The sequence below is a fragment of the Limulus polyphemus genome, unplaced genomic scaffold (genome assembly GCF_000517525.1).
Source record: "Limulus polyphemus unplaced genomic scaffold, Limulus_polyphemus-2.1.2 Scaffold4871, whole genome shotgun sequence".
Taxonomy (NCBI): domain Eukaryota; kingdom Metazoa; phylum Arthropoda; class Merostomata; order Xiphosura; family Limulidae; genus Limulus; species Limulus polyphemus.
The window spans coordinates 62,208-78,208 of NW_013670481.1; the positions used below are offsets into that span (position 1 = coordinate 62,208).

The 16,001-nt window shown below is 33.1% G+C and overlaps 2 protein-coding genes across 2 annotated transcripts in view; one reads left to right on the plus strand and one right to left on the minus strand.

The window, feature by feature from the left end:
• Nucleotides 1–5,805, plus strand: part of LOC106471804 (WD repeat-containing protein 35-like) — a 38,684-nt gene extending 32,879 nt beyond the window's left edge. The window contains 7 exon segments of the mRNA XM_022400412.1: nt 251–313; nt 779–1,036; nt 3,550–3,724; nt 4,675–4,761; nt 4,852–4,981; nt 5,132–5,200; nt 5,315–5,805. Of these exon segments, the coding sequence (XP_022256120.1) occupies nt 251–313; nt 779–1,036; nt 3,550–3,724; nt 4,675–4,761; nt 4,852–4,981; nt 5,132–5,200; nt 5,315–5,492 (960 nt within the window). The 3' untranslated portion in view covers nt 5,493–5,805.
• Nucleotides 5,806–14,963, minus strand: LOC106471803 (exosome complex component MTR3-like). The gene is made up of 10 exons (XM_013932425.2): nt 14,600–14,963; nt 14,063–14,163; nt 13,121–13,178; nt 12,834–12,912; nt 11,665–11,839; nt 11,157–11,217; nt 7,847–7,932; nt 7,524–7,583; nt 7,063–7,176; nt 5,806–6,054 (listed from the first exon to the last, which is right to left on the minus strand). The coding sequence occupies exons 2-10, from the start codon at nt 14,144–14,146 to the stop codon at nt 5,932–5,934; spliced, it is 840 nt and encodes a 279-aa protein (XP_013787879.1). The 5' UTR covers nt 14,147–14,163; nt 14,600–14,963; the 3' UTR covers nt 5,806–5,931.
• Between the last annotated feature and the right edge of the window lie 1,038 nt (nt 14,964–16,001).

A 16,001-nucleotide genomic window follows, 5' to 3' on the forward strand; every position in this document is an offset into this window, starting at 1 on the left:
GAGAGAGTGACTTTCAGCTAGTGTGAACTGTACAGCAGTTGAGTTGTTTGGGTTTTTTCATTATATTTGGAGAGAGTGACTTTCAGCTAGTGTGAACTGTACAGCAGTTGAGTTGTTTGGGTTTTTTCATTATATTTGGAGAGAGTGACTTTCAACTATTTGAACTGTACACAAGTTTGTTAGTTTGGTTTTATGAAAAGTTCTTTTAGCATCAAAAAGTTGATTCAATTTTTTTTGTTTGTTTTTGCAGGATCTTGGAGTAATGTTTACTTCTGTAGGGATGTGTATACAGGCTGTTGATGCTTACACGAAGGTAAACTATGTTATTGTAGTTGGAGTAAGTTAAGGACATATTAACCATTTTAGAAATATTCTACAAATTCCTGGTTACCACGGGTTTCTATTTATTTGTCAAACTATGAGAACTTCTTTGTTTGCACTATAACCTTAAATAAAAAAAACGTGTTGGTTAATTATATAACCACTAACAATATATATAGGTGCTGATAATGTTCTTCATCATGCTGATAGAGTAATATGTGGCTATAAAGCACTATAAACATTTTTTTAAAATCTTTACTGGATGTATTTAAAACTCTGTTGTGATGTAAACATGGTAGGTCATAGAAATTGTTCTGATGTAAACATGGTAGGTCATAGAAATTGTTCTGATGTAAACATGGTAGATCATAGAAATTGTTCTGATGTAAACATGGTAGGTCATAGAAATACCAAACTTAATACTACAAATGAAAATGTAGTACCATATTTCATTCAGGCTAATAAGATCAAAACTGCCATCGAATGTTGTGTGGCTCTAAGCCAGTGGAACACTGCCGTTTATTTGGCTCAGAAACATAATGTTCAGGAGATTGATGGCCTTCTTAGCAAGTACGCACGCTACCTGATGGAGAAGAAGAAGATTATGAGTGCTGTGGAGTTGTATCGAAAAGCTCATCGGTTTTTGGATGCAGCAAAGATGGTGTCGAAGGTAAAACAAACTGAATATTCATTTATACAGAACACGAGTGTAGTGTAGGTGGTTATAAAAGTCATGGGATGTGTGTCTGTAGTTTAAACCTACAGAAGACTTTTTTTTTTTGCTTTTGGTAGTGTGTTTGCATATGTTTCTGTTATTTAGAGGTTTCTATATCTTGAATAAAATATCTGGCCTTTTTTTAACCTTATGTGCACTGGTGGGGGTTAAAGTGTGTATGGCAGAATTTTTACACAGTTACACTAAAAATTTAATTAAACAACTTTATTATTAATGTTTGAAAATGTAATTTATAATTCAAATTTTAATATCATATAAGTTTTAGTTAGTTAATTTGAAAAGGAAATAGTTAAATAAATTCTCTGTTTACATTTTTCTTTCATCCCTTATATGTGTTTCAGAAATGCCCACCAATTGGATACCCCCAACTATAGATAGTTACTGACAGGCCAGAATTTAAATTAAGAACATCCCACTTTCTTTACTTTTTGAGATATCGATTAATTTGTTACACTCACAGAAGCTTCTTCCAACTCCTCATGCTTTTAAAGTTACTTATTTACCCATGTGTACTTGTCAATGGTACATTCTTATAACCAATATAAATACCTTTTTGTGATTATAATGTCTTTATGTTAATTTATTTCAGTAAAAGGTGCTATTTCCTAAATAAATATTATTGATTGTAGACTAAAGTTGGTACTTCTAAGAAATAAAACTTTTATAACCTATATATATGTTAGTTAGAAGTCAGTTTTAGTAGTTTTGAAGTATTACTGTTTTACTATTTCAATTATTGTTTGTGATTTAAAATGTTTATTTGAAAGTAGTTTTTGAACAACTCGTATAATGAAAAAAAGTAATCTTAGCAACATAAGCTAAGAATGCATTTTCAAGTCCAAGTAAGCAATGGTAAGCTGTAAGTTTAATGTTTTTATATACATTTTTTAATTATTGGTATATTTTCTTTTTTACACAACAGTAAGTAAAATATAAAAAACTGAAAACTTTATAGGTTAGATAAGGAAACTAAAAAAATTTACATAAATTCCTGAATGAGATATGACTCAAGCTTCTCGTACATTATGTAATTTCCTCTTGCCAGGTGATTTATTACACTATTTTAGTAGTTAGAGACAGTTCAATTTTGTCGACAATGATTTTGATACAATTAGTTAGGGTAGAGAAGATAAGAGGTAAAGAAAGTTTTACTGAAAAATCACGTTTGTTATTCGTTTAGGTGTATCTAGAGGTTAAATATGCAAACTGTTTGATGAAAAAAGTATTTTTATTCTTAACTTAAATTCCCTTGCACTCATACTAGTCAGAGTCTGAGTCAGACTAACTTCATAAATCAATTGAAAAATCTTTAGTGAAAATGTTTTTTCCAGTAACTCTCAATTAACATAAATTGGCTGCCCTCAAATTTAAATTTTTTTCTAGGCGCCCTCTATTTTAGTATATAAGCCCGGCAAATAAAGCGGAGATATAATGGCAGATAGACAGAGATAGATAATTTGAGTCAAGAAAGCAGTAGGCACTGTAAGTAAATTGTGTGAATTGCTGTGAATTAGAGCATGTACTTATAAAAGTAGTTAAGTTTAAAGTGACTGTGGAAATTAAGTGTATTACAAAGTTTGTAACGAGAAAGAATAAACTAGTTTTAGTTAAGATAGGACTTTTATCGCTGAAGTTTCTCGGAAAGAAATTTTACGGGAAATTATCAAACAAGCAGATACGTAACACTATCTTCATCAGACTCACATCTCTTCCAGCTTTTCCTTTAGCAGATCGAGTAGTCTCTCGTAGGTGAGCATGGTGTTCTTCAACTAATAAAGCTGCTAGGACGTGAAGTTTCTTCAAACATAGGGGAGACGTATTGCGATGCGTTTCTACTTCTGCAATCTACACAGAATACCATTAAGAAACAGTCATAAGAAGGCTAAAGAGTTGCCAGGAACAGTCATAATCCTTCTAGAAACTCCAACTCGCATGCTTCCAGCGTCACATGACTTCTGCTGTCATAATAATAGTTTTATACCAATAAAGCCTTCTCAATACCATTCTGTCTGGCCAAGTACAAATGTTACTGTTAGTTAATTGGTTTATCTGTCTGCAGTACACCTAGAATGTAACAAAGGATGAATCACTAGGCTGTTTTACTAGCCTTACCCATGATTGTAAACTCTTTAAACCCATAATTGTTTTAGTGTTCTGCCAAATTATTTTCATGATGTCCTAATGATTATCACCATACCTTATAAAATTTCTAGTATATTTATAAAAGTTGGATAATAACATGGTTTGGATTAGTTTTCAGCCAAAAGAGACATAAATGTTATTGGATGCTGTCACCATCCGATAGTTAAATCGGGATTTTCAGCCAGACACTGTCACCATCAGCTTGGGTTTACAGTAGTCAAATAAGTCTGTAGAAGAAGAGCATTGAAGTAACCTTTCTACTGTTTTCCATTTCAATAAGAATTTGTTTAAAACTATTATGTCAAGAGTTTAATGTGTTCAAAACCAAGAACTTAGAATAAAACTAAAAAACAGCTGTTTCACAACAAAAAATGTATAGAATGATTTTTCAGGTTTCTTCAGCGATTGCTTCCTTGCTGGACAATGAAGCTCTAATGTTTAGTGATACTCGTATAGTGGACCAGCCTTGGCGAGGTGCTGAAGCTTATCACTTCCTACTTCTTGCTCAGAGGCAGCTGTACGAAGGTAAGCTTACTTCCTACTTTTTTCTGAGAGGAAGCTGTGTGAAGGTGTCACTTTGTACTGTGTGCTTATAATCAGCTGTGTGAAGGTAAGCCTTACTTCCTACATCTTGCCCAGAGTCAACTGTGTGAGAGTAAGCCTTACTTCCTACATCTTGCCCAGAGTCAACTGTGTGAGAATAAAGCTCACTTTCCACCTTTTGATCAGAAAGTCTGTAAAGGTAAGGCTCACTTTTTACTTCCTGGCTCAAAGACAGCCGTATTATGTGTAAATTTTACTTCTTGGTTAGATAACACTCTAAGCATGTTAAATTAAGTATTACTCGATTATAAATTAAAATACAACTGTGAGCAATATCCTAGATGTGTACAACTGAGAAGTGTGTGCCCCAAGAAATAATTCATTTGTTATTTTTTATAATATTGGTCTGTGTTGAAGAGTTTATTTTAAAAAATAATAAGTATTCTTCAGAATTGTATGGAACATTATTATTACGTTACAAAAACCTGTTCTACAATCTTCAGTAGGGTAGTGTCAAGTTTTATCAGCTCAGATAAAACAGTGGATATCACAATCATCAGTAGTATAGTGTCAAGTTTTATCAGCTCAGATAGAGCAGTGGTAAGGACTGTTCCTATTGCAACTTTCAGTAGCATCAAGCTTAAAAATATTCAGTTTTTAGAGTAGTATTTAATTTTAGTTGGTATTTCATATATTTTATAAAGAGAGAGAGAGAGAGAGAGAGAGACCATGTCTGTTAGATCTAGCTGAAGAGTTTGACAACTCTCTGAAATAAAGGTCTGGATTCCAACACAATAATAATTCATCTTCTTTTGTGATCGTAGTAAATAATTTCAACCTCAATAATTGAATAAATCTAATTTTTCAGGTAAAAAGTTTGTTTGTAGTTCATTTTTGCTACGTATAATATTAAAACAATATGTTGTAACTAGGTTATGTTGATGCTGCTATGAAGACCACACTTTACCTACGAGAATATGAAGATATCCTAAACCAAGAAATGCTTTATGCTCTGTTAGGTAAGTAGCTGGATTATCATAAGTTACCCTTTGTCTCGAGCCTACACATCAGAGCTATTTTTAAATGATACTTCTTTTTCTTCATTATAGCTTTAGCTAGCTGTGCCAATCGTGCCTTTGGAACGTGCTCAAAAGCTTTCATTAAATTGGAGTCTCTCGAGACCTTATCTGAGGAGCAAAGAGAGGAGTACGAAAACCTAGCTTTAGAAATCTTTATGAAGTAAGTGATCTTATATTAAGTCATTATTTGTCTTTCAACATTTCTTTTAGGAAAGAAAAAAAACTACATGGAAAGAACTTGAATCTTTTATTGACTTAAAATAATTAGTTTGTATTTGTAATTTAGCTAATCTAAACTTTTCTCATCCAGACATCCTCCCAAAGATGCACGCAACACAAAGGCAGAGTGTACAACATGTGAGACTATGATACCAGACTGGTAAGTTTTCTTCTAGTGACTACCATAGTATGCTGAAGTTAAATTACTTTTATGTTTTTCACTTGTGTCATTATCTCGAGAATATTTTGTAATTTTGAATTGTTTGTTTTCCAGGTGTAATATTTGTCCCAGCTGTAACACCAAGTTTCCCATCTGTGTAGCTACTGGTCGTCCAATAATGGACACTGGTCAGAAGTGGACATGTTCTCGTTGTAAACATTATGCACACAAGCAGGACATGATTACTAGACAACACTGTCCTTTGTGCCACTACCCGTGTGTAAGTGATTAGTTATTCTATCCAAACCGTCATCCATATCTTGTGCTGTTCCCCACTTCAAACTTTTACATTGTGTACAATATATTTATATATAACTCACCTTCCTGGCTGTGGGATGTTGTAATAACAGTTAATTTAAACACTTCTGCTACTTGAAGAACAATCATACAAGGGGATGAACGTCACTTTTGTTCACAACCACTAGTAATTAGCTGCAGTATTCTAGTTCAAACACACGAATCCGTCAAATTAAATTTGCACTGATTACCTCACCTGATGAGTTCCACACTCCTGTATTTTAAAAATAAAGCTTGTATTGCAGGAATAAATTGTTTTTTTTTATTATCCAACATATAATCAACAAAGTTTGTGATATCTTACAAAACCGACATTTCTCTAAAAAAATTTATTACTGACATATGCATGATGTAGACGTAAAAGATTTTAGGTATCAAGAAATAACTTTGGTGACATCCTTTTCTCTCTTTTTTAATTTGTTTTTCAAGGACTCTGTTAGGCATTCCTGTACAATACTGTAAATTCCATAGCATGATTCCATCAACATTCCAAGTGCCTGTAAAACATAGTTGTTTCAAAACACACCATATAACTTTTATTACCAATGTGGGAACATTATATGCTCACATTTTGGTGTAGTATCTCGTAATAAATCATCAGGTTGTTTGTTACTATACATCCAAAGCAACTAAGAAAGGCATATGTGCATTTCATACCTATAAAACCAAACAATTAAGTTTTATTTTATATTATGAAAATTCCTTAACCAACAAAGCATAACGGTTTGATACGTAGAGGTTAGAAAAACGTGTTCGTAACCCCCACCACACACGTACACTCAGTAATTCTATGGTTGATAAATTTATTGTGTACACAGTGTATTTATAAACATCACACTCACTAGAATCACTCTCGATTTGCTCATTACAAGTTGAATCTCCTTTAAGTATTTGCTTGATTAGCATTTTGACTTCTGTATATTTTTAAGTTAAATTCAACTGTTCTTCTATGATAAATCTTTGTAGATTGAAACATGCAAAAAAACTGATTCTCAAAGACATATTCCTACTTGGTAAACTGTCATGCAAGTTATTACAGAGTTGTAGTCAAGGGTTCTGATTGGACAAAATCCTATGTTGCATCATTGTGTCTCCTTGACAACCAAGCAAATTTTAGCCAATGATTATGACTTTTGTGCACCAGCAATACCAAACATGGGGCACACATAGACCTAATTGAATGTTATTTCTCATTGCAACCTGTACGAACTTGCCCTCAAACCTAATTATATGTGTAAAGTAGCACAACATCGATCTTATGTATATATGGCTGGAACAATTTTAAAAAGACAAACTTGCTTGTTGCATCATTTTGTGCAAGTTCTGTATCGATTGGTAACGCAATGACCAAGATATTGGCATGACAGACAGGTGGCTTTTCACCTTTATATAGTAGAATATAGATTAAACGTGATGTCACAACCGTACTTTTACCACATGTACGTAAATTACAATACGCTATGGCTCTTATGAGATAATTAAAAAAGATAGAGTCCAATAATTACCGCTGACACTGTTTTGGGTTGTAGTTCCCCATCACACTGAAGTGCTGCCACCTGCTGGAGCAAAGGCATAAAACCAAGGACCATGTTTCCGTGCTCTCCACTCTGGTGATTATCCTATGGATACAGTTTATAAAACTAATAAACCTTTTTGTAATTTAGCCAAGCTTTCTTGGTTTTCATGCTAGTTAGTTAAGTTAGATATTACAAAGAATGAAACTTGCCTGTCCTTTAGCAGTAAAATATAGTGTCGTGATGTTTCCCTAACTAATGTTTGAATAACTTGTATATGTTGGTGCACATCCTTAGCATAGTTCTTGAGACGCATAACTCTTCGTAGAAAGAAGTGAAATTGTTTTTAAGTTTCAACTTTTACTGAATGAGCTACAAATGAAATTCAGGATTTTCTTAAATCACTTTGATTCTTAACCTTTCAAAACTTCAAAGTATAAAACTGTAGTTACCTCAGGTCTGTATTCCTCTTCGTATACTGGGTCTACTAAGGTCGTGGCCTCGTCCTGTCTCTAATACACAAGAGAAACATCATATAGATGGAACATTTTAAACTGGAGTACTTAAGAGTTATTAAACTTAAGATATACGATGAGAAAATACACCTGGTATTTTACTGAGAACCGTTTTATAACATTTAAATAAAGCTCTCTGTTATAGGTGTGTAACTTTCTGGCGATGAAAGAAATCTGTATTTAACAATCATGTTTATGTTAGAAATAAGCATACAAAGCTATGTAACAAAGTAATGGCAGATTTTTAAGGCATTACTTACTAAACCACAGCCAATCACAACGTCGTACATATCAATACCAGCATCAACCAAGGCCGCTCCTGCACACGTTATGGCTGCAGCCAAAGCTAGAAGGAAATAATAAAATTGACACTTTTCAAAAAGTGCTTTAACTTTATTTTGTTTTCATCTAAGATATTGTGATTAACTGTAAACTATGCCTGGCTGTTATTTATATCGTAGTTTCACCAACACTTGCTCATACTCTATCATATTCCTCGATTTTACATCACGACTTTGTTCACTTATAAGTATCTTCAACTCTTACAATTTCTCTAATTCTAAATCTGTGCAACATGTTTCAGTAAAAGACCTGGAAACCTTATCAAACAACCATCTTGGTGCAATATGTTTCAGTAGAAGACCTGGAAAGATTGGAATCACTAATTTCATCTGAAGTTAAGGGTGGGTTTAATCTTTTATTTACCTTACGAGTTTGTGTGAAAAGACCAGATGATCCTTTGCTGACTATAGGCTATCTTCAAGTAACAAATACAGCTGGTTCATGTGTGTGCTAACCTGCTTCCTCTTCCAAAAACGTTTGACCCTTCGAAGTGTGCTTCATCTCTTCATTGTAAGGATGAAATTAAGAATGTAAAATACCCGAATTTATTAAAATAACCACATTATAGACTTGATTCCTAAGCATGTTGAAGTAATTTCTACAGCTGAATTAGAACACTTGAACATTATCTGCTTGCATCCAGATGGTTGTTTGATAAGGACAAGTTTAAGATTTGCAAAAGATCTATATTTTTCTGATAGGGTGAATGACTTATGGAATGAATTGCCATATACAGTAATGGATGCCAGACCTTACAGGAATTCCAATCCTTTCATCCTGTTCTTTAACTCTTTGTCTCCGAGCAGCTGATAAATCGAAAACTAGAAATACTTCCGTTAACAAAATATCTTCAAGTTGATACAAGAAAGATGTGTTTTCAGCAATTTACGCAAGTATTTTGAAAGAAAATGACCATGCCTATTACTTCTAGTAGCTACGAAGTCATTTGATGGTTAATGATTTTGAAAGTGATGAATCTGACTTGGATAGATCTAGTGAAAGTGAGAGCCACGCGGTAGGCTCTTCAGGTGTTAGTACATGTAAAGACAAAAAAAAAAAAGACCAGTGGTGCTACTATGAAGAAACTAAAAGCAGGGTCTGGATCTAGACCTAACAAGAGGAAGAGGACAGTTGTAGAAGCAGAAGGAATTGTGAGAATTGTGAAGGTGAAACAGCACAAAGAGTAACTGAAGGAGGGGAGAGTGACGTGAACTTTTCATTCTGTAAGCCACAACAAAATGTGAAGCTGCATATTGATGAATGCCATTCACCACAGGATTTCCTCAAAGCTTTCCTTGACAAAGAAATTGTGGCCACTTTGATTTGTAGCATCAGTTGCATATGCAGCATAGGTTTTGGATAAAAAAAATCCTCCAATAAAATGATCATCATTTTGCCTCATGGTTGCCGGTTACTTATTATGAATGGGACAAGATGTTTGCTAGGGACAGGTTTGAGATCATCTACCACAGCATGCTTCATGTCTGCCTACCAGAAGCTGAAGACAAAGCAAAGATTGAGCCGTTTGTGGAGAAGTTGATGGAAAAGTTTCAGGCTGCCTTCTACCTGTATGAAAATGTGTATACTGATGAGATGGTTATTAGGTGGAAAGGCACAAGCAGTTCCATGCAAGCAAGCCCCCAAAATATCACGACATTAGGGCTTTGTGATTTCAGAAGGAACATAGCATATGACCTTGACATGAACTTTGGTCATACTATTGAAGTTCCTACAACTCAGTCATCATGTGTTTGCCAACAGGTCCCCACTCAACATCAACCATGTCAGCTTTCCTGCAGAAGTGAAAAGTCTGAAACTTGACCATCAGGATGTGAGGTGGTTTATTGGGCTCAGGAAACAAAACACTGTATGCTGGTTGGAGGGACAACAAGGCAAAAAAGCCATGTGTGTTGGTATCAACTAAAACTGCAGGAGCAAACACCATCGTTTGTGAATGACTATAACTATTGCATGGACCAGATGGTGGGATATTACAGTATGTACATCCACCAAAACCTGGAAGTGGTGGGATGACATTTTCCAGGACCACTGCACACAGTCTTGATCCTTTCCTTCATAGTCCACCAGATGTCTGGCTCCAACCACTTCATTCCCTTTCTTCCCATGTTTATGATGTCACCTCTGCAGCTTTGTGTGAAAACTTGCAGGCTCACTTTTTTTGTCCCGTTTGGCTGCTATAAACTGCACCAAATGTGAGCATTTACTGGGTCACTTTTATAATCCAGTGGTATACTTGCTCAAGTTTTGTTTGTACAGGATACACGGAGAGACCACATCTGTGTCCAAAGAAGTGCTTTATCACAAACAAAACAATGAGTAGCACTAGCCTAGACATGATGATTGCTATACATATACTGTATATATATATATTTGTAAAATGGTGTTCCCGATTTTCTTCATTTATTACTCTCCTTTGATGTAGTGCATACTGATGCACTATTCTTCAATAAAAATGCACTTTACTGATGGTTTCAAGAACAATTATGGATATATATTTCAATAGTCTTCATCTACCTGTCATTTTGGAGCTTTAACAGTGGTTATTCACCATGTGGCCTGTGGTAGGACTTGATAAGTTATGCTGGTGTGAATATTTCATCTTCTCAATCTTCCTACCATTCTTTCACAGTCTAAAATGAATTTATCTTTCTCAAAACCTTCATATTTTTAGTAGAATATGAACCTAGATCCATTTCCCTTTACTACGATGTATAATACTACCTATATTTCAATAATCAAGCATGCCTAAACTGCTTTGCAGGAAACATCCTCCAATACACTTACTTACGGCCATTTTTGCTCTGGAGATAGAGTTAAAATATAGCACAAAGAAGTCAGATGTTTTTATTCCCTGGATAATCATGTAAACTTCAATAAAATCACTCCTTACCCTTCTTTCTTTAAGAGAAAACGAGATGAGAGATCCTAATCTCCTCCAAACAAGAATCACTAGGAAACATAAGAGCTGGAAATGTCTAGCATAAATTTATATTTTTAGTAACTTCACAGTACTTATTATTTAACTGAAAAGAAAGGATAAGGGGAAGACTGAAGATGGATGGGTGTAAGAACAGGAGAATATGCAATTTGAATGTAGCTTTGGCACAGAATACGAAGGAGGAGAGAGCAAGAGTAAAAAATCAGACCTTAAGTAGTTGGGAAAAATCCTAAAAAGATTTAATAATTAACACAGAGTGTTCACAGTACCTGAACCATCATTTTCTAGAACCAACACAAAGATATCCACTCTGGATTTTGGAAACTTGTGCTGAAAAACAAACATTACAGTAAGTAAAAGAAGACAAATTCAGCTTGTAAACTGTAAGACTGAAAACACCAACTACACTAATTTTTTTTCCTCTGTTGTTTCAAACATTCAACCAGATTTTAGCTACTTACAAATTAAATTTCACCATATCTATAAAAAATGTGTTAAATATTATAAGTATTCTCATCATCCTAATTTCAAATGTTCATAAAATTTAAGACCTAATAATTTTTTACTGTGAGAGCAGAAAGCATAATATATAACTTTTCAACTCGTTCATTCAAAGAAAAATAATTCGAGCATATCAGAAAACAATGGGTGGTTCCATCTATGAAGTTGCACAGAAAACAAATGTTTCAAAGATCTTTAAAGAAACAAAAAATAAAGTATAAACACAACAGTAGCTTTTAGAATATTTATGAAATATTAAAAAACAAACCCACTTACAAGGCAAACAACAGGTTCAAGTGTTTCTCGAAGGACTGAAGATAAAGCTTTCTCCTCGTTGTCTGGCTGATACTGACGACGCACTTTACAAGAAAATGGTGCAAATTTAAATTCACACAATAACTGCCCCTTCATATCAAACTCTCTTCTTCTCTGAATTTCTCGAGGCCCATATCTATGAAGATTCAGAACCTAGATTAATTATTCGAGCATACCACACAACTTTTACTTATATCAAATAACTTTTTAAAAGGACAAATGTACTTAAATCCTTTAAAAATTTAGTAAAGAAATTTTACTGTTTTCCTGGTGACACAATCTATATAAGCGCAATTGTTTTTTTCTGTGTTTCTGTTCCTTATGCACAGCCACATCTTTCAAACTCCAAACTCAGGGGTAGAGATACAAATTTCAACGGATAGTAACATGGGCCACTTTGAAGCAGCAAAAATTGAGCCCAAAGTGACCAGTATACCAATTTTTGGAAACAGGATGGCCAATTGGTCTCAACTTGAAAAGGCTAGATTTGTGTGATCAAAGAGGGCTGTTACTTACATTTCTTCTCTGTGAGAGGACTTCTCCTGATCATTCTATCCATGATAATTTATGTGTTAAAACTTTGTGGAGCCTTCATTTGTGCTCTTTATGTCCATCTCTCTTTCTTCTACACATACATGCCTACTCTCAAATATGGGCACACACTCCCTCAACTAAATAGGCTTGATTCAGCTATATGATGACTTTACAAAAACGTTTGGTATAGACAAATTTACATTGTGTTGCAACAAGAAGAGAATAAATCAGTTCTTCATTAAACGGAATGATAATAGAGCCAGAATATGTTGTAAACAACACTTAACCACACAGCAGAAATCAGGACACCAAAGGGCAGGGAATTTTGATTTTGGAAACTTGAAATGTCATGCAAGAAGCAGGAGCAATGTACCTGGTTTTTGCTTTCATTAAAATAGCTTTAGCAAATTTTTTTCCCACATTGTTAATTTTATTTATTTTAATTAGAATAGTGAGTTAGGTAAAGAAATCATTATGATTTTTTTGGCTAGAAATCACTATTAATATGGTTGATTAATCGAAACTCGGGATATTTAAAGCCATTTTCATCTAAGCAACACTGGGTACTCTGCTAGTATGCTATAAAGGAAACTTACACTGTTGCTACCACCTTTGTTCTGTTCATCTCGATGTACGCTGAGCCTCGTGCTTGACTGTTGATACCAAGCCTTAAAACTAGAAGAAATAAATAAAGTACACCACGTTATAGATAAGTTTCAATCTTTACACACCTGCAAAATAATTCCACACATAACATTACAGCTTTGTGTTTTGGAACTTAATAGGTTTCAACTACTTTTTAAGACAACACATAAAATAACAAGATATGATGGACTGATTCAAACTTAGCATGAGTTTACATGAAACATATTATGTGTCTTACACAGAGGCCTCAGATCTTCAGCATGTCTTCCATCTGTTCGCTTTCTGTTGTCATCTAACTAAAAAGAAAGAAATAATTTATTTTATGCACTCTTTATGTAAATAATTTGAAATAAACAACATTTCATTATTTTAGCAATGGTGTGTTTGTTAAATTTCATGCAAAGCTACTCAAGGGCTATATGTACTAGTGGTCCCTAATTTTGAAGTAGACTAAGAGTACTTTTCAATAACAAATATTTAAACTGACCATCACATTATAATGTCACCATGGCTTAAAGGAGGAGCATGTTCAGCAATAGGTTTCTATCTAAGTCAAGTAACCTCACCACCAGGCTTTTAATAATGGAAAAGAATATATATAAGATATCTATCTTCCACTAGGACAACAGAATTGTACACAACACTGTGGGAAGATTAAAAATGAAAAATTATGAAACTAAACAACTGCAAAATGCGGTGTATATTATTAATAAAAAATACATAAAATTAGTAAATACTCAACAGGATAGAACTAATACACTAAGATCATATATAGATGCATAAAATAAAAATGCTAAACATATTACAAATTTAATTAAATACTTATCCAAATATTGTTTACAACGAAAAAATGTAGAATACTGATGGTCACACTTGCCAAAATAATATAGAGTTGTTTAAAAAGATATTTAAGAGGAAATATCAGAGTTACCTTGGAAAGTTTAATGAACATTGTGTTTGGATAATTGAATCAGACATTCTGAATACAATGGGTATTATTAACAGCATGTGTTATTGATTGGTAAATAAATGGTGAACGCATGTACAATAAACTTATTAATTTATCTTAAATGTTATCAATAATTGTCATTTCATTATTTGTGTCTGGCAGATTAAAACAGTACGTCATAGAATCTTGATACATATTTGTTCAGCACATAAAATACAACATTATACTTACCAAGTTAGTTTGTTTTTTAGGTATAAAAAGTAAAGGTGATTTTGTCCCTTCTGGACCGCAAATTCTTTTCCCATCCAAAGGCATTGGTCTAGTTTCTTTACCTGCTCAAAAATAAAGAAATACATGTATTGATAATAATGGTATGGTGACATTCTGTTTTATCATTACTGAGGAAATCAATTCTTAATGTAGGAAAAAAAAAGTTTATAAATTAAAAATATACTTTACTTCTATCTATGCAACAAGATCATTTATTAGTCTGTCACAAGTTCAGAACACTAGTTTGTCATGTTTTTAGTTTAATAACATTAATTTGTAACCACAATAATATGGTCTAAGTAGGCCAAAATATCTGTTGCAACCTTATAAAATAAATGCTCATCATTTTATTATTCCCAAACATCACACTCAATAAATACTTCTTTCTTCTGCCACAATTAAATGAATTACTCAATTAGTATATATATGTTACAAATTTCACACTGACTACTATTTCATTACGTACTACTACAACAATAAGGAAAATATAAGTCTTGCCTGTCAGTTGTAATAGAACCAATCGTTATTCTTAGTTGGGACCAAAAATCACTCGTAGACAAGTAAATCAATGTCCATGTGGGATGTCCAGTTATAACTTGTCGACCTAACACAGTAACAGTTAGGCTTAGGTGAAAGTTAAATTGTACGTAGCTTGACTCTCGAGTTTTAGATTCTTAATTATACAGCCAAAACAGTTTATCTTAAGTTTTAATACCGAAACACGTGTGCCTGTTAGGCTTAGTTCTGCACGCAATAAATATTATTACTTCCAACTAACAGTCAATTCGGTTGTGTTAGAGTTAAGTAAAAAACGTGCTTTAATTTTTTTTTGTAATCACCGGAACTGCAAGGGTGTCACCTACCGTTGAGTCTACTTTTTAGTGGTATAAAATATCTCTATGAAAATAACACTGTAACTTAAAACATTGTCATATTATTCAGGAACACGATCTCTAACCACAAAGTAGTAAAAAAACAAACGTTATTACAAATGTACAACGTTTCTACAAGCTTATGTCATATTAATATGGTGACATATGATTGTCCAAACATTAAACATTTGTAATAAATATTATTTTGCTACCCATTCAACTCGTTTCCAAGTTTTATTTTCTAAAAAAGAGAGTTCTTCGTTATCAAATGTGACATACATTGCTTTATATATTTTTTTTTAATTTTGAAGAAAAAGAAATAACAAAAAGATGAAATCAATAAACTTATCACCGTATTACTCAAAGTCTCTAAATACAGGTGAATTTATTTTGTTTTACATTTATACAAAGAAACCTCTCTTTAGATAAATATTATGACTAAAATGATTTTTGTTTTCCTCTGTTTTTAGTTACAAAAACTTAAAAAATATTTACAATTTTTGTCGACGAATGAATCTAACTGTTACAGAAGTTGTAGATTAATAAAATACACCTATATATATTTCATGAGAAGTAATTTAAAAAAGGTATTGTTTTAATATGAAGCATTGGTGTTTTATAACCTTAATATTAAGATAAATTTTGGTATGTTTATATATGATTCTAAATTTTTGTTTAAATTTTTATTAGTATATTAAAATGACATAAATTTTATCAATGATACCTAACCTAAAGCGAAAAGAAGGATTTGATTAGTGCAACAGTGCTGAAGCTGACTACTTAAGGAAAAAATATCAGCGACACGTCAAGAGGTGGTAGATAGGTCAATAACATGATAAGTAGTGGTTCCACTCAATGAAACGATTTGTTGTAGTAAGTACATTTTAAAAATTTTATATGTATATAATAACACATTTTTGAATGAAAAAATAATAAAAGAATGATTGAAGTACATTGATTTGTGAGAAAAGGATAAAAAAATGGTGTTTACAATGTAGTCATGTTTATGAATAGAAATATGCATATTT